At 52.8% G+C, this 20,779-nt stretch overlaps 1 protein-coding gene across 7 annotated transcripts in view; it reads left to right on the forward strand.

Moving 5' to 3' along the window:
- Positions 1–20,779, forward strand: part of NFIX (nuclear factor I X) — a 95,867-nt gene that overhangs the window by 11,410 nt on the left and 63,678 nt on the right. The window contains exons 1-2 of one of the 7 annotated variants that reach the window (XM_007171969.2): positions 15,496–15,646; positions 16,654–17,185. In XM_007171969.2, coding sequence (XP_007172031.2) covers positions 15,644–15,646; positions 16,654–17,185 — 535 coding nt within the window. In that variant the 5' untranslated portion in view covers positions 15,496–15,643. Of the gene's footprint in view, positions 1–15,495; positions 15,647–16,160; positions 16,309–16,653; positions 17,186–20,779 lie in introns of those variants that run through there. The other 6 variants (XM_057540485.1, XM_028163893.2, XM_057540484.1 and 3 more) reach the window with 6 other exon arrangements.

Below are 20,779 nucleotides of genomic sequence, written 5' to 3' on the forward strand. Positions count from 1 at the left end.
TCAGCTGGCATTTCTGCAAACCTGATGGGTGTCCACCCTGACTGGAGACCCCGACCTCAAGAAACTCTAGGTTTGCCAGTTCCCAGGGAAGTCTCTGTTTTTCTCACCGCTCCCTCCATTTCTCTCCTGGCTTTTCTTGATCTTTCCCTAAATCCCTCCTTCTCTGGGTCTCCAGCAGCCCTGCCCAGGCCTGGAGCTCAGGGAAATCGTGGGAAACAGGCTTGGGGTGTGTGTCCCTCACCGAAGCCAGACAGGCCTGGGGTCCTCCATGCCCTGAGGTCCCTGATGACCCTCCTGGAGTTCCCCAAACTCAGGCAAGAAGCTGGGGGGTGGGCATCTGAGCTGACACAATGTGGGAGGGGGAAGATCCATCATAGGGTCCCTCTGAACCATCCCCTCCTGAGGTTTGTAAGCAGACGGGATCCTGCTGGACAGTAGAAAGGCCAAGGCTGGACAGGACACCGGACTGACCCGCCCCCAGGCCCCGAGAGCCTCCCCATCTCACTGTCAGCTAGACCCTCACTGAGATAGGTTTATGGGGGTCCCCTGGTCCCAGCCCCACACACCGCTTCATCTCCACTCACAGTCGGTACCCGCAACACCCCGCCACCCGCAGTCTGTCGCGCAGTGACAGCCTGTCACAGGCACCGCCGCACACCGGCACAATCTGTCGTCCACGCACAGTCTCACACACAACCTGTCACACACACGCACACACACACAGCGGCACAGTCACACACACAGCCAGCCTCACGCGATCACACCAAGCGTCACAGCTTGTCACAGCCATAGACTCCTCACAATAAAAATAACAGCTACCAACTCCAGAGCAATTATGCCTGGGCAGTGGGTGGGCGGGTGCACGTGACCTCCTGTAACCCTCTCAGCATAAGGCAGGTATGAGTAACCTGCTTTACAGATGAGGAAACAGGCCAGAAGGTCAACTGCCAAGGTCATGAGGCTAGAAGTGGGGTGGCAGGAATTACTCAGCCAGGCCCCCAGGGGCAAGCAAGATTTAAACAGATCTCACTGCTTTTCAACCCACTCCTATCCAACTGAGACTCCCCATTCTGGCCCCCCCATGGGAGTTCCCTTCCCATTCCCCAGATGGGAAAAACTGAGGTTCTAAGCAGCCCAGCCAAGAAACAGGGGAAGGGGCCTCCTGCCCCTTGCGTAAGAGGGCTCAAACTGTCTGCCTTCACCTGAGGAAATGTGAGCCATGCCCTCCAGCCCAAATGTTACTTTGCTCCTTGTGGACCGCGGTGGCTGCAGCCTGCGGTTCTGCTGGATTCCATGTGTAGGAGCCTTTGGCTGGGGCCAGGGTTCTGGAAGGCAGAGAAGTCCTGGGTCTTCAAAACCTCTGTCTCCATCCACAGTTGGGGGTGGGAGTGGCAAGCCCTAGGCTGCCAGGCAAGTCCCTCGGCCCAAACCATGCCCGGGAGACTCGGGCTGCCCTGTACCCCTACTCCCCAGGGCCCTCCGCATTCCAGGGCGCTTCCTCCTCCACTGCAGCTCGCTTTCCCCTTCTTTGTTCCACCACCCCCACCCCACCCCCGCCCGGCTCCCCGGGGCTTCCCCCATTAGCGCTGCCACGGCCAAAACCAACACCGCTCCAACGACATCCCGCTGAGACCCGCCGGGCGGCGGCGGGCCCTGCCCCCTGGCCCGCCCAGGGGCCAAATCCTGGCTCGGCGTGGCGGCGACGGCGGCCCGGGCGCACGTGGCTACCCTTAGGGCAAGCACATGCGCACACCCCGGCGCATCGGCCCCGACGGGGCACCCGGGCGGGCGCACTCCCAGGTCCAACACCCCAGTGGACACTCGGCCGCGCGCACTGCACGTAAGCACGCTCCTGCACGGGGGCTCAGACCCCGGTCGCCAGCGTGCCCTAGCCAGGCGCCCCCGACCGGGATCCCAGGCACCGCCAGCTTATACGCATACACGGGCCTCACGCCCCAATGGGACTGCTGGGAGCACACCCCCCCCATAAATAATACCCTTTCCCAACCTCAGATGGGGTCACGGCGCGCGCGCGTGCACACACACACACACACACACACACACCCCACACACACATGCGCTCTTGCTTGCATCCTCACCGGGGTTCTGAGCGCTGGTACTGCCCTGCGTCCCCACGGGGGTCCCGGGCTTAGGTGAGCCTGCAGGAACTGCCGGTGCCCACGCATGTGGCTCCAGGCCCACGCGGGCACACACCTCCCCAGTCTGCACACGCGTGTATTTCACGTGAGCTGCACACCTGCCAGGCCGCCCAGGGCACCTGGCTGCAAAACCGCATTCAGGTTTTGGGGGGAGGGGACTGGGAATCGGAGGCCTAATTCCCACCGCCCCCATCTCTCTTAGAACACCCGCCTCCCCAAATGTCCCTGGGGCGCAGGTAAGACGCCCCAGAACTGTTGCCCAGTGGCGCCCCTGCATGTGCTATATTTATATTGGAAATGTGTACCTTTATATATATATTTCTTATATGTAAGAACCTCCCCCCATTCCCGCTCCACGTTTATACTTGGGTTTTACCATCCCTATTCAGCTTCTTCCCAAACCTGCAAAAAACCCCATTTCTCCAAGCAGGGACGTGGGGCGAGGCGGGAGCAGCATCCTCCCTTCCCACTGTGGACGCCCCTCGTTCTTAAAGGCTAGGGACCCCCCTTCCCACGAAAGGCCGAGCTACATCACCGAATCCCCAAGCCCTCCCCGAGACACAATCGCGGGGGTGGGTGCTGGCGGCGAGACATTGCTTTTTGGTGTGTTTGCTGTTGCTGCTTAAATTAATCCTGAGTGACGGCCTGCAATTCCTCTCCACAAAGAGACCATTTAATGCCCCCCCCCTTCTCGGGCGAAACTTCCATTTGCCCCCCTGAGTCCAGCTTGGCAGCTCAGGCCGCGCGCTACCAGCCCTCCTGGTCTTTCCCTCAGGTGCGCCCGGGGCTTGGAGGCGGGTTCCCTGTGAGCACCGTGGACCTCAGGAGCGAGTGTGGGTGGGTTTTGGAGGGATGGGAGATGTCTTAAAATAGAAGCGCCTCGCTGAACGGAGGTGGGGGGAGGGCGTCCCAAGACTTCCTAGACGGCCCCACTGCCCAACCAAAGCGCTCCGGATGCCCCCGCCCGGCCGAAGAAAGATCAACTTCCGTGCCTTCTCCAGAGCGCCCCGAGGGGAGGATCCAGACCGTCCCCCACGTCGCCCTGAAGCCCCCCAGTCCGCGTGTGTTTGTGGAAATTCCGGCGGAGCCGTGCAGCCGGTGCCCGTGTGCTAGCCCCAGCGTATGCCCCTCGCCAGGCTCCCGCCGCCTGCGACTCGTTTCATTGTCACCTCCCGGGTATTCTTTTCGTGCGTGACATTTCCCCGACCCGCTGCAATTGGCTCACGCTTGGCTTGGGGGGCAACATAGGTGGGTGGGGGTCGTGGGGAGGCCTCCCCTGGGCTCAGGCAAGGGGAGAGCTGGGTGTTTTCCACGCGCGGAACTTGGGTGCTGACTGTCGTTGTCACTTGCAACGCGCACCACCGGGTAGAAGGGGACAGCATAGCCCTCCAAGGTGCGGACGGCCGGGACCCGAGGGCATTTGAGGGCCAGGGCTCAAAGTCGGGCGTGCGCGTGCGCCGAGGCGAAAAGGCGGGAAGCGGTGCGTTGAAGCCCCGGATGTGGAAAGCGCCTGTGGCACAAGGTTGTGTCGCTCGGCAGGCGGAACGGCTCCAGGCGTTGAATGAGGAGTGAGGACCACTGCCCCCGCGGGCAGGTGAGGGGAAACCGGGAACGGGTGTGAAGGAGCAGCGGCGACAGGCGAGGCCTTGGGCCGTTTGCGTCGCAGCCAGAAGCACCAGAATGATGCCAACTAGACCCCGAAGGGGTCTGTGGCGGCCTTTCGGACCCCGCACTGCGCAGGCGCGGCTCCCTCTAGCCCCGGCGCGGCCCAACCCCTCCCCGCGACCCCGCAAAAAGTAACCCGGTGCGGGCGTCGAGGGCCGGGCTGGTTCGCGTTCTGGGACATTCGCCATTTGCAGCACCAGAGGCCTGCGCCAGAAGGGGCTCAAATGGCGGCGTTTTGGCCTCGAGGCGGGTTCGGTCCCTTCACCAGGCGCGCGGCGTGGGGTTCCGGGCCGCCGTTTCCTCAGTGTCCTTACTCCTGTGCCATCTTGATACCCGACAGGGGATAACGAGAGGGCTTTGGGAAGAATGCGATGTTAATGATTCCTGTTCTTTGGCTGCTCGAGGGACTTTTTGAGCTTTACGGCCCCCAGAATCTTGAGGGTAACTTTGGGGCGTCCTTACGGAGAGAGAATCCCTCGTGCGCGTCTCGGCCTCCAGACCCCTAGCCTCGGAAGAGCCTCCCCATTTCTCCCCAAGTCGCCTCTTTTCTTGTGTGTGAATAAGGGCGGGGAAATTTACCAGGGGAGCATTTTGTTTGTTTCAAGGGTTGGCTGGGTTTGGGGGCGTTTGGCCTCCAGCGAGCACAGGGAAGAAATGTGACTAAGTGTTAGAAAATGCGCTTTCCCTTTCCCTCTTTTCCGCCCTCAGGACGCGGGAGTTGCGCAGCTTCTAAGAACCTTTATAAAAAATTTCCCCCTCAGATATCCTCTGATCGACACCGCCTTCCCTCGGCGCTGACTTCTTGAATTTGGGGCGCTAAGGCCTCTCCACCCATTGCTACCAGCCATTTTGCAGCACTTCTTCTGGGCAGGCCGGGGGAGAGGATGGAAAAGAGGAAAAAGAACGTGTGCGCCGAGTGGGTCCGACTTAACCTGTTGGCGAGGGAGGCTAGTGCTGGAAGAGGCGTCCCCCCCAAGTCTACCTCCGGAGCTCGAGCAGCCCCCGGGCGTTCAGAGAAAGCACTCAGGGGCCTCCAGATCTGCCCCTCGGAAGCCAGTCATAAACCCGACTTCTCATCACCTGAAACACTTAAGGGCGCTTTGATGGTGTTAGGTCCTTTTCCTTTTCCACGTGCGGATGACTCAGCCCGCTCCAGCTGCGACTGGGGAGGTGACCCGGGGCAGCGGTTGACACGGCGCTCGGCACCCTCGATGGGATGGGAGGCGCCCCACCCCAGTCGCATCCACTCCCCTCAGGCTCCCAGACCACACTTAGCTCCCCTTTCCCCCCTTTATTTTTCGGGTCATCTTTTCCCTCTTCTTTAAAAAAATTATTTTAAAAATTGTAAGGAGTTTTTGTACTTTTTTTTTTCCTTTTTCTTAACGTGAGACAGAGGCTGGATAATGGAAACAGGCATTTAAAAAAAAAGAAAGGAAAAAAATACATGTCGGCTGTCCGTGGAGCTCGAGCCTCGCCTGCTTGGCGACTGAGCTTTTGGTCGCCGGTTCCCTGGTAGAACCGGCATGGGGCACCTGGGATCTCTGCCCCTGAAAAGGCGCTATAGAAATACGAGGAATTATCATGATTTTAATAAAATTGTGTCTCATTTAGGAGCGCGCTTCTGCACTGCCTCTGTCGTCGGAGCCCGGGTTTGCCACCGCAAAGTCTGTAATCAGAGAAAAATACCAGCTTTGTTGAGGGTTAGAATATATCATTGGCTAATGTGTGTGGTTTTTTTTTTCTTTAATAATGCTAAGCATTGGAATAATTAAAGAGTGCGAAATAATTCGCCTCTCCTCTCCTCTCAGTATTGTCTTATTTAAGGGTGGAAAGCGCACTTTTAGGCAAAGCTGGTTAGTTTTAATGCGGGCTTTTTTTCTCAATCGCCTTCCCTCCGCTCCGGTTTGATTCGCAAATCCCCAAACTGGCACAAGCCGGGAAACTTGCCGCGGCGGCCGTTCTTCTCCCGGAGTTGGAGGCTCGCTTTCCTTTTTTCCCCCCTCTTTCAGAGACAACCCTCTCCTCTTCCCTCCCCCGCCTCTGGGCCCTGACCCACTGCCTGGTTTTCGCTAGAGCGATTTAAAAAAGAAAGAAAGGAAGAAAGGAGCCGGGCTCTGGTACCCCCGTGCCAGCCGAGGGCGCGTTTCCCTGGCGGTCGGCTGGTGGGAGAGTCAAACCCGGTGGCTGGCGGGTGTGGGGTCTCAGATGCACAGTCTCGCCGCCTACCCTGCACCCCCCCCAAAAAAAGGATCAAGTAATCCAGTATTTCTAAAGATCGAAGCCTCAGAGAGCTCAGATCCCTTGTCATATTTTAAATTAAGCTGAACAGTTCTTTCTTCCCAGCCTCATATACAATAGGAAGAGAAAATTCGGTCCTCGAGAGCCTGCCTTTGCAGCCCCGTGCCCTTGGTAGGGGAGAGAGCTGTCTACTTGGGCTGGGGCTGGCATCCAGCCCCAGGATGGTGCCACTACCCACAGGGCCTAGATTTGGGGCAGGAGAGCAGGGTCCAGGGCCAGTGGTGGGCACAGACTAGGGAGATGTAGGAATAGAAGAAGAAACATTTCATCAGGGCTGCAGAGGTTTGCTCCAGGCTGGTGGGAGGCTGAGCCACTGTCCTGGTCATTCCCCCAGGTGTTGGGTGGACGGGCTTGAAAGGAAAAGAGGCTTTGGTGGTGCTTGGGGAAGACGCAGCTCCCTCGAGAAAAGAAAGGGGAAAGTGGGCAAGAAATTGGGGGTAGGGGCTTGTGCCCCAGGCACCAGTGGATGTGCAGTGGCTTCGCATTGCAAAGGGAGTTACTTATTTATTTGCTTCAGGTGTTTTTAATTAAATGGGTTCCTGTTTTATTTACCTTGTTATTCGGTGCTTAGACTTTTCAGCGATCCCTTGCATTCTTTTTTTTTTTTTTTTTTTTACATAAGCAGAAACTTTTTTCCCCCCTTGGAAAGATATTGTGGGAGGTATTTTGCCTTCAGTGCTTTCTCTTTCCTGCTTTTTTTAAAATTTAATTTTAAAATTTTAAAGTAAATTTAGTGTGAGTGAAAGTGAGGGGGGAGCCAGCTGGGGCTGGAGCCAGGGAAAGAGGGAGGCAGATGCAGCAGAGTTGGGCCTCCCTTCCCGCGGCAGCTCCACCCCAGGACCCCCTCACTCTCTAGGCCCCCTTCTGCCACTGCTACTCCCTTCCTCTCCCTGCAAGGCTCTTTTGGACAGGGATGAGGAGAGCTTGTCCTGATGGGTGCTCATTCACCCTTCAGGAACCCCTGCCTCTGCAGAGCCACTTTTCCTTCATGACCGCCGAATATCAGGGCCCCCCAGTCCCTGTCTGCTTACTCCCTTCAGTCACTATGGCTGTTTGGCTTTCAGCTCGGTGGGCCCAGTTTGTCTCCCACACTTGCCCTGCTTGTCCACTAACCCGGCTGCATAGTTGGTTGCCCTGTTTATGGGATCAGAGTTGGGCAAGCACAGAGAGAGACGGACAGACAGACAGAGGCGCAGAAACCCGTCTGCAGCAGTGAGGATTCAAGGGGCTTCTTTTCACTACGAATTTTTGTGGTCACATGAGTAGTGCACTTGGCTCTGTAACGTGCGTGTATACATAGGTGCTCAAATTTGAGGCTGCTGGTGTGGGCTGGAGCTATTTCTAAGGCATATGAATTATGAGAACTCTGTAGTTGAAAAACTCAAGGCCCCTTGAGCGGTACTGAAAATGTTCTGTTTCTTAATCTGGGTGGAGGTACACAGGTGTGTTCACTTTGTGAAAATGTATCGAGTGGAAGACTTAGAACTGTGTGCTTTCTTTCTGTGTGCCACACTTGAGTTAAAAAGTTTATTTTTTAAAAAGGAAGGCACAGCCTCAAAAGTAAAGGCCGAGGGTTACAAAATAATAATAATGATTATTATTATTTAAATAAGAAAGTTCTCCAGCCTGCTTTGCTCAGGCCTCTCCACTAAGGAATGGTGGGAGGGCTTGTAAAAATTAGTGGGCTGATAAAAAACCTCTCAGGCATGTGGCCCATGAGGCTTCCTTCTTCCACGTGTGCGGAGTGCCTGGAAACCACCTGCAGACTTAGGTTTAGCTGTAGGATTTTAACGTCTCAGGACCAAAGGATAAAAATTGGTAAGGAAGAAGTTACATGCCAATTACATTTTGCTGTCAACATCTGGAAAGCAAAATTGCAGCTGTTCTCCCCCTCCCCATTACCACCTCTTCTTTTTTTCTGCACACTTAAATTTTTTGTACTTGTGCCATCCATACTTCGGTTTTCTGCACTGTTAAAACATTTTCACGGCTCTGATGAAATCAAATTGTTGGGTTTGGGTTTTTAAAAAAAATATGTATGTATATGTATGTATCTTACAGTCTGACAGTATAATTTTTTGGAGCGATTAATTTGAACAGGCCCGCAATCAGTTGATAATCCCCTTCCTTTTCTTTCCCCTTCTTGGCCTTTCTAGCACCATTCAGGCCAGAAGCTTGAGGGAGAACGCTTGGCCGCTCTTGCCTCTGCTCCTTTGGGCAGGTACTGACAGCTTCGCCCTCCACGGCCCTTCTGCGGTGTTTTTGTTTTCCCTTCGCCCCCCAAAAATATTTGAACCAAAAAGCCTCTTTTTTTTTTTCCTCCACCCACAGCAAACTGAAAGGGCTAGTGAACCGTGATTCAACAGAGCGAGGGCGCCTCTTTTCTTCCTTAGCATTAATTAACTCAAGTTCGTTAGGACGTTGGGTCTGTCGCCCACAGTTTTCTCTTGTGTGTGCTGAATCGGGTCATAGAGGGAGACTTCCCATGCAAACAGTTTGTGTTGGAGCTGGAGGACACAGAGGGGGAGAGAGGGTAAGAAAGAAAGGGAGCCCGTGAGGGACGGATTGTGGCCGAGGGGTGGGCATGGTCCTAAGCTCTGGGCACCCTGGTGCCAGCCTCCGAAGGGGCTAGACACCAGGGGAATAAGGATTCTCGGGTTTCCTTGGCAATGATTCTGATAATAAAATAGTTGGGGAGAACAATACATTTTGAGGGATTGAAAAATGTCTTCCTTCCAACTCCTAAAACTGTACATTTGGGGGAAGCCGCTTGCTTGGACAGGGCCCATCCAGCTCCCCTGAGCCCTCGAGCAGTGAAAACCTTGGGCTCTTCCCATCCTGGCCACCCGCTCTCTGCCCCAGGCTCTGGGCACTGCCTGTTGCCACAGCAACTGCAAGAAAGAGGTTCTCTCTGGGTCTAGGGGAGTGCAGACCAGGCAGAGGGCACCCGGAGCTCAGAGAAACTCTCCTCTTGCCCTGGCTCTTCTCTCCTGTGGCAGGGGGAATAGACCTGGCAAAGCAAGGGGGTGTCAAAACATCCTGACGGAACTCATGGAGCTCATGAAGAGGACTTGGGAAGACCACAGGAATTGTCTCCAAAGTGCAGGGCGAATGGTGGGGACAGGGGAGAGGACCGTCTTCCCTGGAGGATCCCCAAGCCTTTTCTGGGGTCAGTAGTTGGCAGCCGGGCCTTGGGCGAGTTTTCAACATTTTGCTATTTGCTCTGGCCTCCTCTCTTGCCCTCCAGATATTTTCTCAATGCGCCGGGCACAGACCTCATCTTCACCTGCTAGTCTCCCCTTCCCATGCCTTTTGTCAATTTTTCAGTTTTTCTTTAGAGAAAGTTGTGAAGTTGGCTTGTGGGGTACTTCCTTCTTCCCGGGCCCTTGACCACCATGGAGTGACACTTTCCAGACCGACTTGGTGGGTGAGGCTCAGGCTTCTTCGCACTGCCCTTGCTCCTTGAAGCCCTTGGCTGTCATCTGTCCTGTGCGTTCGTTCATTCTGATCTTCGGAGGGTCCCATCCTCACATAGCTCCCTGAATGGACGACTGGGCTCTGACCTTCCCGGCTTTTACTTCTGTTTGGTGACATAAGAAAGTTTCAAGCAAAATAGTGAATTAAAGACTAGGGTTTTGTTTCCCATACTCTGTAGAGGATGAAAGTAAACAATTTCCAGTTGCACTAGAGAGAATAGATCGTCTTCCCCAATACCTCTATTCCTGCCCGATTTTATTCAGTGCCAGGAGGGAGAGGGGAGATGTGCCTGGAGCAGGGTGGTGTTTGGAGCCAGAATGAGGCTGCCTGTTGGCCCGATCCCAGGCCACCGCTCCCGGTTTGTAGTCAGGAGGAGAAAAGGAAGGGAAGGGGGTGGGTGTTGGTTTATAGGAGTGTGCAGCCTGGTTCTGAGGCAGGCCTCATCCTAGACCCAGCAAGGGGTGCGGGGCAAATCCATTCAGCAAGCTGAGGATGCTAGAAAACCCCCGTCCGGTCCGCCATTCCTGGGCAGAGAAAAACAGGCCCAAGTCAGCCAAAAACCCGCTTTGTCCAAATTCTCCGAGCCTCCTCGCAATGTGCATATTCTGGTTTCCATGCTTGGCGGTTCCAGACTCTTGGATGATTTTACTCTGGCTGCAGAGCCCCTGCCTGCCTGCCCCCCCAGAGAGGGGAGGCCCCACCCACCTCTCAGATAAGCAGCCGGCCCCTTCCTTTTGCTGCCTACGGTTCTCTTTCCATTTCTGTCCGGGAGTCGGGCCACTGCTTTCTTGTATCCCTTCTTCTGTGGGACAAGATGGAAGATCTCAGGGATACGAAGTTGGCTTCTTTTCGGTTCAGGCCAACGCTGAATTATAAAATCCCAGGAATTGGACAGGCTAATCAGGGTTCTATTTGTGGCCTTTTAAAATTTCCTGCATCTTTTTTCACCCAGGCTGCAGAGATGCAGTAGTAAAATGGATCCTGATATATCTGGTAATTCCTATGTAGGTTTTGTCAGTTATTTGCACTGTGTATAGTTATCTAAATTAACACGGACATATATAAAACTAGCATGTGTCCAGGGTCTGAAAGAATAAATCTGAGCCTTAAAGCAAGCAGGATGTGGACAAATAGGATTTTTTTTTTTTTAAAGATAAAGTGACCTCCAAATAGTGGCCCTGTTTTTAAAGATATAACTTCTTGTGCTTCTAGATGTTTCACTATTGGCAGGTATAGGCCAGTTGTAAAACCTGTCTCAGGCTGGGAAAATTATTTTGTTTCCTTGAAGATTTTTGAGTACTGTGTATATGAGTGAGATTCTGTACACATTTCCCTGTTTTCCCTTAAATAATCCAGAAGGCCTCATTTGTTTTGTGGATTTTTGGAAAACGACACATTTAACTTTCTCAAGCTAGAAGCAGTCACTTTAGCTAGTTTTTCTTTTCTTTTCTTTTCTTCCCCTTCTCCTTCTCATTCTTCTTCTTCTTCCCCCTGTCCTAGAGTCCTTATCTTTTCTCCTTGCTCATTTTTCCTTTTCAGCTGCGTCTTCTTTCCCTCCATCTCTGTCCTTCTCTCTCTTTGCAGTTTTGGGCCCAGCTTGTCTTTCTCTCTCAGGATTGGGCTTCCTTCTCTCTTTCTTTCTCCCTCCCCCTATTCCTCTTCTTCCTACGGCCTGCTCATTCTTTTTCTTTTGGAGGCACATTTTTCCTAGTGATGGCTGAAACCAGCATGGGTATTTCAGAAATGTTTCAGTGAAAACTGTTGTTGTTTTAAAAAAAATCAAATTCTATATACGTGACAGTAATGAGAGAGGCCTTTCTCTCACAAAGGCAGAAAAATTCCTCTCCACAAACTAAAAGCCCATGTGAATTTTAAAAGTCTAATCTCTGGCTTCTGGGATTTTTCTGTTAAATGAGGGAAAATACCTTTCCCCTCAAATTTCCCTGCTTTTCCTTAATTTTTCCTCTTTGTTGTCTTTAATTTTCTTTTTTGCTCGCTACTGTCACCAGCATCACTGGCTTCCTTACCCCTCCGTTTTTTCTCTCTCCCTTTCTCCCCTTCCCTCTCCTTCTCCAAGGCTTGCCTGTCCCCTTGCTCCCTCCATCCCCTGAGCCCTTACATTTTCGGGTGGCTCAGCCCTGGAGAAGCCTTGAATCCTCAGAGGTTTTTTTTTTTTTGCCTTGGCTCTAATCGGGGTGCAGGGTGCAGAGTATCTGAGCTCCCAGCCAAGACCGAGACTGGGACAGGTAATCTTCCAACAGGAGCCTCTACTCTCTTAACAAAAGGGGGACAGTCCCCTTTTGTCTGGGGTTTCTGAGGGGCGTGTCCAGGACCGAAAGCCGCCATCAGTGGCATTCAGGAGGAGGGGGCTGTAGGGGTCGGGTTCGCCAAGTGTTTCTATTGGAACCTGAGCGATTCTTCTCTGTGTGCCCCACAGGAGGGAGAGAGACCCAGTCATTAGAAATACCCTGGCTGCTCACCCAGGAGGGCCTCCCCCGAGAGCCAGATGCCTCTGTGGGAGCAGGGTGAGGGGAGAGTGCTGCCTGGGAATCCTCTCAGCCCACCTTCAAGTTTACAGGCCACTGGCAGGTGAAGGACAATTGATGATTGTTCTCCTTCCCTGTTCCTCCCCTGGGAAGTGCCTGTTGCTCCTCCTGTTAAGGGAGAATTGAGGGGGTGCAGTGGGTCCCTGCGGCTCCATTGAGACACTCCGTTGGTCCTCCTGGGCCACTTTTATGTGCAGTCTCTCCACCACTCCATCGACCTTTGACCTCTCCCTTCATCCAGGAGTGAATCATGGATCTTGTCCTGTTTCCCTAACTTACAAGTGGATCCTTCCATCCACCATCTCCCTTGCCACCTACCCAGTTGCACCACCAGATTCAGAATCGACCCATGTTTAGCACCCGGCATGGTGGTCTGTGAGATGGAACATGTTAGAATTCTCTAGGAGGCTCACATTGGCCGTTTTCTGTTTGGTGTCTAATATTTAGTATGAATCGGAATACCAGAAAAACACACCCCCATGCCAAATATAAACTCACTTGTAGTTTCTACCATCTCATCTTTATTATTTTTGTTTGTTTGTTTCATCTCATCTTTGGAAAGTAACTTTGCTTCTCTCAAGGTGGAGAGAGACAGGGTTTGGTACCTTATGTTACTCAGCTAATATCCTTGACTAATTGGACCGAAGCTGGTTATTAACGTGATGTTAATTATTGAACACCACCCTAAGAGGCCTGTCTTGCAGTGACACCTGCCTCTTGCTCTCTCGCCTCTAACTGTTTTTCTCGGCCAGTCAGGCCAGTCAGGGCCTGGACTGGGGTCCCAGGTGCTGGGCAGCACTGTTCCTGTGGTCTGGGTCCAGCGCCAGCCAAGGGCTACATGTTTTGTTTGGGCACACCCCGGGCCCTCTTCCTCGAACCTTTCCGCTGAGCGTAAAGGCCGCCGAGCACAGGGTTTCAGATGGGGAAGAAAGGGGCGAGAGTGAGCAGTGACCTTTCTGCTGCCAGCTGAGGGCTGAGCCTCGCCTGGGGAGAGGGCAGCTGGAGGGACTGGGTTCTGAGTCGCATCAGTCTCTCCCTGTCTGTGTTCACGTCCTCCTCTGCTCTTCCATTGCTTTAATAACTGTCTCCTCCTTACTGCTTCTCAAAGGCCTAAAGCATGGCTGCTCAGGAGCCCCTGCCGGAGGAGAGGACCCAGTGGAGGCTTCCACACTCCTGGCTTCTCTCCCCCATGTTCACCTTCCTGTCTGGGAGGAAGGTCCAGAGCAGGGGTTCCCCTGGGGAGCTCTTCCTGCTGACTCAGTTTCCCCAAGGTTGTCTCACGTTTCCTGATAGAGCTCTTTTCTGCTTTCTCGTTTCCTTTATTAGCTCTCTCCCTTTCATTTAGGGTTCTTATTTCATGCTCTTGCATCTTGCTCCATATGGTTTGGGCCCTTTAGTCTGAATTGAACGGGGCACAGGTAGGTGAGTGTTCCCTCTCCTCCAACCAAGAAACACTAAACACAGATCAAGTGGAGAGGGCAGAGCTGGAGAAAGCAAAGAATTAAGAGTTCAGGAGGTGGTGGTGGTGGCCGTCGTGCATAGGCAGGACTCTGTGTTTGGAAGTAGTGTCCATCTTCGTGCCTTTGTCACTTCCTCCTGGGGTTGGCTGTTGTGTTTGTGGCTGAGTGTAGTGCTTGTCAGTGGAGTGCTGTGACAGGAGGCTATTTTAATAAACTGTTGCAGTTTCTCGAGCGGAGCTGCATTGCGTTGGCATCCCTCTTCACTGCTAATGGAGCGTGCGTGGCTGGGTGTGGACCGCCGAGGGAGGCACTGAGCTCGCTGGGGGCTGGGGAGAGGGAGGCCGTGCATGAGGTGCTGGGGGGCCTGCCTGCCTCGTCTGGGAGTGCTCCTGTGAGCAGCAGCCAGACCGGGGGAAAGGGTGGCTACACCCTGGGCGCCAGGTCCCTGCCCTGGAAGTGCTGCTGGCATCGACACTTTCCGAGCTCTCTTTCTTCTTCTCTTTCTATTCATAGCACGGCAGGCAGGCTTGTGTGTATGGCCAGGGAGGAAAACTTCCACTCGCCCCTGTGCGTCCCATAAACAAAAAAAGAAATAGAACCAGAAAAAGAGTGTGCGGGCCTTAGAGAAAGAGACTGAAACCAAAACACAGAGAAGGCGCAGCTGCTTTCCCCAAGGCCTTCTGGGGCTCCCTCCCGCCCAACAGCCCGCCCCGGAGTCAAGCCTTTATTTATTTATTTTTCTGGCTTAAAAAAAAAATTCTGTGTCTTCCTCAGTCCTAGTCCCCCTCACCCCCTTCAGATTTGCTGGGTGGCCGCTGCCAAATGGACCCGAGTGGGAGCCTGGAATGAAAAATTCATAACTGCTGGACTTTGCTTGTTCATTAGACGTGAACTTGTCGATTGGGCAAATTGTTTTTGGTCTCCAACTGCCGGGGGCTCTCCCCACCCTCTCGGCTTGCCAGGTTCCCTCCTCCCCTTGGACGCAGCCATTGGCTGCTCGAGGATGTCTCATTGCCAAATAGGTGGATCCTTCTCTCTCTCCCTCCCCCCCTTCCTCCCCCCCCCCTTTTTTACTGGCTTTGGCACAAGCAAATGGATGGGGATTGAGCATGAAAGGGGAGAGAGAGAGGGAGTTTGAGAGAGAGAAAAGAAGCAAAAAAAAAAAAAAAAAAATCCAAAACCCAACCAGAGCACATACATACACACACAAACACACACACACACAACACACACACACACAGCCCCATCCCATCCACGTCCTCTCTCTCTCTCTCTCCCTCTCTCTCTCTCTCTCTCCTTCCCTCCCTCCCTCCCTTGCTCCCTCCCTCTTTTGCACGCTTCTGCCAGCGACGATCTGCAGCCGGTCCGAACTCGTCCTCTTCCCCGGGAATCTGCGAGCTCCCCCTTTGCCTGCGATCAGGCTCAGAGGCGGAGGAAGGCAGCTCGAAGTTTATACCCCTGTGCCGCTGCCAAAGCCGAAAGCCTTTTTCTTCAGCTGCCGCTTTTCCCCCTCCTGGTTTTTGTTTTTGTTTTTGTTTTGTACAGGGGTGGGGTAGGGCGTGTTGTGTGTTGGGGGGGGCGGGTGGGAGGTAGGTTTTGACTTTTAAATTTTGCATATTTTTCTTTTATTTATTTATTTATTTATTTATTTTTAACTGGAAGATGATGCGCAGGGGGTGAAACTGAAAAAAATTTTTTTGTTGGCTTTTGTTTACCTGGCGTGTGTGGTAACCAACTCGCTCCCTCTCTCTGCTTGCTATCCCTGACCTTTCTTTCTTTTTGCTCCTTTAAAAAAAATATTAATTTCCCCCTTCTGTGCAGTGGAGCATGGGTGGGGGGGAGGAGGGGGAAGGGTTTGAGAATCCACCCAAGCCCGGCCCCTATTCCCCAGAACACCAATAATAACCCCCTTTAAAACATTTACCTTCCTCCCCTGCTCCTCCCCCTCCCCCCTCCCCCCACCCGCCCCCAACTCACAACTCTGTTGAGTCCAGAAGCTCAGAATCGGGCGTTGGGCTTTGCCGGGTGCTTCAGATCAATGGTAATTATTTAATTTTTTCCAGTTTTATTTTTGTAAACAGAAATCAATTATTATTTAAACTTCAAACAAGCAAACAAGCAAAAAAAAAAAAAAAAAAAAAAGAAGAAAGAAAAAAAGCAAAAACTGAGAGCCCGGCCCTCTGTCACCTGACTGAGTGGGAAGGAGGGTGAAGGGGTCAGTGGGGATGGGGCGCAGGATGCCCCACGTAGCTTTTAACCCTGATGTGGTTGATTGATACCACCACCTTATTTGTGTTAACAAGAAGCGTCTTCTTCCTTATTACTGAGATTAACATTAGCATTGGTGTCGATAACAAAGCTGAAATCACATATTTAGGGTTTAGATCTGATTTTTAAAATGCTGGGGTGGATGTTCCAGTCGGAGCAGGAGAAAAGAGAATGAAAACAGCCTGGGGAGGGGGAAGCCAAATCCGTTTCCTCGCTTGCTGGCTCGTGGATGTCATGTTCTCTCTTCTTGGGGGTGGCCAAAAACCTACCAGTGTCCGGGCGTGAGGCGGCCCCCGCATGCCCTGCGTGTGCGTCCACGGGCATTTGTGCAGACTGGACACTGTGCTGGGGCGAGCTGAGACGAGTTTGAGGCTGCGATAGAACATGGAGATGTCATGGGCGCGACAGAGCCTGGCGGGGATACCAGCAGCGTGTGTGTGTGGACGGCAACGTTGTCTGTGCGCGCGTGTGTGTGAGTGAGTGAGAGAGAGAGAGAGAGAGAGAGAGAATAGGTGTGTGCTCAGGCTCTGGGTGTCTCTGTCTGGCTGCTGAGGCTGAGATGGGAGCAAGTGGCTGGCTAGGCTGGTGGCAGCTCCAGACCACACTTTCCTAGAACAATCGCAAGAGAAAATTGTTGTGCGGGGGGCGGAGGAGGAGAAGGCGATTTTTCTTGTGCCCCCCTTCTAACGCTTCTTTTCTCCTTTTCTCTTTCCCCCTCACCCCGTCTTCCCCTCCTCCCGTCTTCCCTCGCCCCGCATGCTCCCGGCTTGCCGCCTGCAGGATGAGTTCCACCCGTTCATCGAGGCGCTGCTGCCTCACGTCCGCGCCTTCTCCTACACCTGGTTCAACCTGCAGGCGCGGAAGCGCAAGTACTTCAAGAAGCACGAGAAGCGGATGTCGAAGGACGAGGAGCGGGCGGTGAAGGACGAGCTGCTGGGCGAGAAGCCCGAGATCAAGCAGAAGTGGGCATCCCGGCTGCTGGCCAAGCTGCGCAAAGACATCCGGCCCGAGTTCCGAGAGGACTTTGTGCTGACCATCACGGGCAAGAAGCCCCCCTGCTGTGTGCTCTCCAACCCCGACCAGAAGGGCAAGATCCGGCGGATTGACTGCCTTCGCCAGGCCGACAAGGTGTGGCGGCTGGACCTGGTCATGGTGATTTTGTTTAAGGGGATCCCCCTGGAAAGTACTGACGGGGAGCGGCTCTACAAGTCGCCCCAGTGCTCGAACCCCGGCCTGTGCGTGCAGCCACATCACATTGGAGTCACAATCAAAGAACTGGATCTTTATCTGGCTTACTTTGTCCACACTCCGGGTAGGTTGCTCTCAATCCCTCTTTCGCCCACCCCATTTTATTTTACTTGCTGGCATTTGTTCTGTTTATCATACCTCTTCTTTCCAAACGATACATGCATAGACGCGATGGGCCTAACTGGTGCGCCCGTCCTGCTGGGGCCTGAAGCACGTTTGATGTTCCCTTTTCCCTTCTGTTTCCCTCCACTCTCTCCATTCTTGTTCCTTTGCTCATTTGCCGTGTTACTGATTTTCGTGCATCTCCATCTTTGGAGGACTCATCTTACCCAAAAGACGCTGCAGGTCCTAGGACTGGGGCCAGGATGCCCCAGAATTATCCACGATGGTGAGAGTTTGTGATGAACACCACTACCACAAAAAAAAAAAAAAAAATCACTCCTTGCTCTGATTTAAAATGAGTCAGAAGAAGTATTGGGGGGCAGGTACTGGTTTTCCTGCAGCGTCCCCTCAAGTCCTGGGGAAACGCCAGATTTGGCACAAGCAGGGTGGGCAGCGGTTCGGTGGAGAGAGGGGCGTGTAAAACCCCCGGATATGAGACAGAATGAATAGGAAAGAGGAAAGAAGGCAGAGGCGGGCAGCTTCTGAGGCCCAGATGCCCAGGCGGGAGCTGTTTTGGCTGGGATTTGGCTGATGGAGAGGAGAAAAGTCATTCAATTTCACAGAGAGTGAAAATGAGCACGAGATTCCTTGCGCTCTTACCCTGCACTGTCCCTTCCCCTTCGCTTTTTAGCTGAAGTGGCGAGACCCCCGGATGGATGCCCGCAGCCCCCATACCTCTGCTGGGGGGCGGAGAGGCTCTCCCCAGCATAGGCATGCCAGTGAGTGGGCCTTGCTGCGGAAGGGGTCTTAAAGAAACAAACAAACAATCAAAACTCTGTAAAATCTCCTTTTCCTTTTGTGTTCCAAGTAGTTCCAGCTCTCCTCTTTGCTTTTCCAATTTCACCCTGCATTTTGGGTTGTGTGGTTCAGTTCTCCTCCTCTTTTCCTTTTTTTTTTTTTCCCCTACCCTTTCCCTTTTTATAATTTCTTTCCGCTTTTGTTTTCTTACAAATTGAAACAGAGATGGCTGGTTAATTTTTAGCCTCCACTCAGCTACGCCCAATTTACTGCCGCCTTTGAAACCTAAACGGGCGGCACTCTGTGATTAAGCAAGGCAGAAGTGTGTTTACATTATGCCCAACCAACTTGTAATGAGAGGGCTACCAAACCTTTCTCTCTCTCTGTGTTTTTTTTTTTTTCCTTTCCACCATTCCAGTATTTCCCCCCCTTTTTTCCCCCTTCTTTCTCTCTTCATGCGAATGTAAGAGAATGTGGCTTAACTTCAACTCTAGTGAATGTTCTTTCCCGCAAATATGTGTGTGTGTGTGTGTGTGTGTGTGTGTGTGTGTATCTTCCTTCCTGTTCATTCACAAAAAAGAAAAGCAACTCACTTTTCTGCTGTGGTTACCCCCTTGCCTGTTTGGGGTGTTGGGAGGAGAGGTATGACTTAATCCAGAAAGGAAATTTTGGGGCACTTTCAGCATTGCATCAGCGGTGGGATTAGAATCACTGAGAGTTTCTGTGTTGGAGAACTCTGGGGAGGAAAAAGTGGTATTTGAGGCCTCTCTTCGTGCTCATTCTCTCATTCTGAGAGGTGGCTTTGGTAGTTGGTTGGAGGCAGTGGATACCCCCCACCACTCCTGTTGTACCTCCCTCCATGGATCTTTCTAGGCCTGTACCTGGCCCTGTGTGACTATCATGGCCCACTCACGAAGAATGACCAACTGCCGGTCCTCTTCCTCGTTCATCCTTTTTCTTTCTGGAAAAGAGACCAAAGAAAAAATTAAAAGTTACTCCCTGATTCTCTGTTTACTCAGCAAATCAGAGTGGGGAGGATGTGTGCCTGGTGGTATTGGAAGTGGCTTGGGGCAGACTTGGAACCTTGAGCTTGTGTCTGTCAGATAGCTCCTCTGAGAGGGGATTCTGCACCTTCCGATTTTGGAACTAGGGCCTCTAAGATGAAATTAATACTCATTTTCCTTTTGAGCCGGCTTCCTCCTACCTTGCTCTGTAGCTGGATCCCTGTAGCTGAGCTGTTTCCCTGGCTTCTCTTATTTTAGGCCAAATTTTTGACTGCTGCCAGCATGGGGCTGAGGTAGGATGAAGTATGTGTGATGGCGACCATTTCCTGACCAGCCACCTGGGTCCTGGACTGACCAGGCAGGTGTCAGGAGAAGGGAGGCGCCCCCACTTGCCCCCTAGCCATAATGAGATGATTTGCCCAGGAATATGAGTAAATTCATGCCCCATTGCATGCAGCCATGGCCACCTCTGTCCCAGCTGAGGCCGAGTTCCTTGACAAAAGCTGAGTGGAGAACTGAGGATGTTTTCTTATAATTTGTCTATAATTCAAGTCCCTGGACTCCAGATAGTTTCAGTGAAGGTAGGATTTTTGTTGCTGAAATTGCTTTAATTCAAGGGTGCCTTACTGAAGGAGTGGGGGTGAGTTGGTGAGGCATGGGCTACCAGTGGGCCTTGGGTAAGTGGCCTCGAGGTGGCATGGAGTGGGCATGGCTTTCTCTCTAAGCCACTCCAGTTTGCTAGAAAATGTCTTCTCCTGGCTGAGCCCCCAAACAGTGTCAGTCCAATAGCACGACGTTCCTTCTCCATGTCCACGCAAAGACATACTCAGTAGGGTGCCACTTGTTCCTTCCTTCCAGTATAAACTGGGGTTGGGGGCTGGGCTGGCAAGGGCTCAGACAAGAGGTAGGTTGGACTCTAAAAGAAATACTTTCCTTCCTTTCAAACTGGGCTGAAGAACCTGATCTGGGCTGAACTGGTGGTGCCAGGTTTGATGACAAGCAAAGTTGACATGATGGTAAGCATGGGGGCATGGCTTCCCCTCCAGGCACCATTGTCATCTGTCATCCATGGCCCTTGTGGGCGCTTTTTTTTGTCCCACATGAAGCTTTAGGAGGTGGCATGGTTGAGAGGGACTAAAGGACGTGTGTGTGTGACATCAGGAGCTCCACTCCCAGAATACGTGGTCCTAAAAGGCCACCCAGAGTGTTTTGCACCCTTCATGAGGGTGGCCTTCCTGCTGGGAAGGAATGTCGCTGTGTGTCTGTTCCGTTTAGGAGGGGACGTTGAGGCAGAGCAGGGTCAGAGAGCACTGCCACGGGGAGGAGGTAGTACATTCCTGCCAATGTCCTTCCATCCAAAGGGGGTGTCCCAGGGCAGTGGCTGGAGACAGAGGGGAGCCTGGGGCCAGGAGGAAGGATGCTTGTGTGAGGAAGGATGGCAGAACTGGTCTGGAAGCACAACTAGACTATCTCCAAAGCTTCTGCAGGGGTCTGGAGGTAAACTGGCATCTTCAGACCCTCCTTAACCTAGGCCTCGGTCCTAGGAAAGAAAAAAAATCTGAAAGTAATAAAATGCTTTACTGAATGGAAATGTCAGCTTCTCCCCATCAGATCCCTCCAACAGGCCCACCGTGGAGGTCCATGAAGTCCAGGTATTCTTTTCTTTATCTCCGCTTTTTCATTACAGAGAAATTTACACATAGAAGGAACCCCCATCACCAGTGCCGACTTATGGCCAGTCTCAATTCATCCAC

The sequence above is a fragment of the Balaenoptera acutorostrata genome, chromosome 2, assembly GCF_949987535.1.
Source record: "Balaenoptera acutorostrata chromosome 2, mBalAcu1.1, whole genome shotgun sequence".
In the NCBI taxonomy this organism is placed as follows: domain Eukaryota; kingdom Metazoa; phylum Chordata; class Mammalia; order Artiodactyla; family Balaenopteridae; genus Balaenoptera; species Balaenoptera acutorostrata.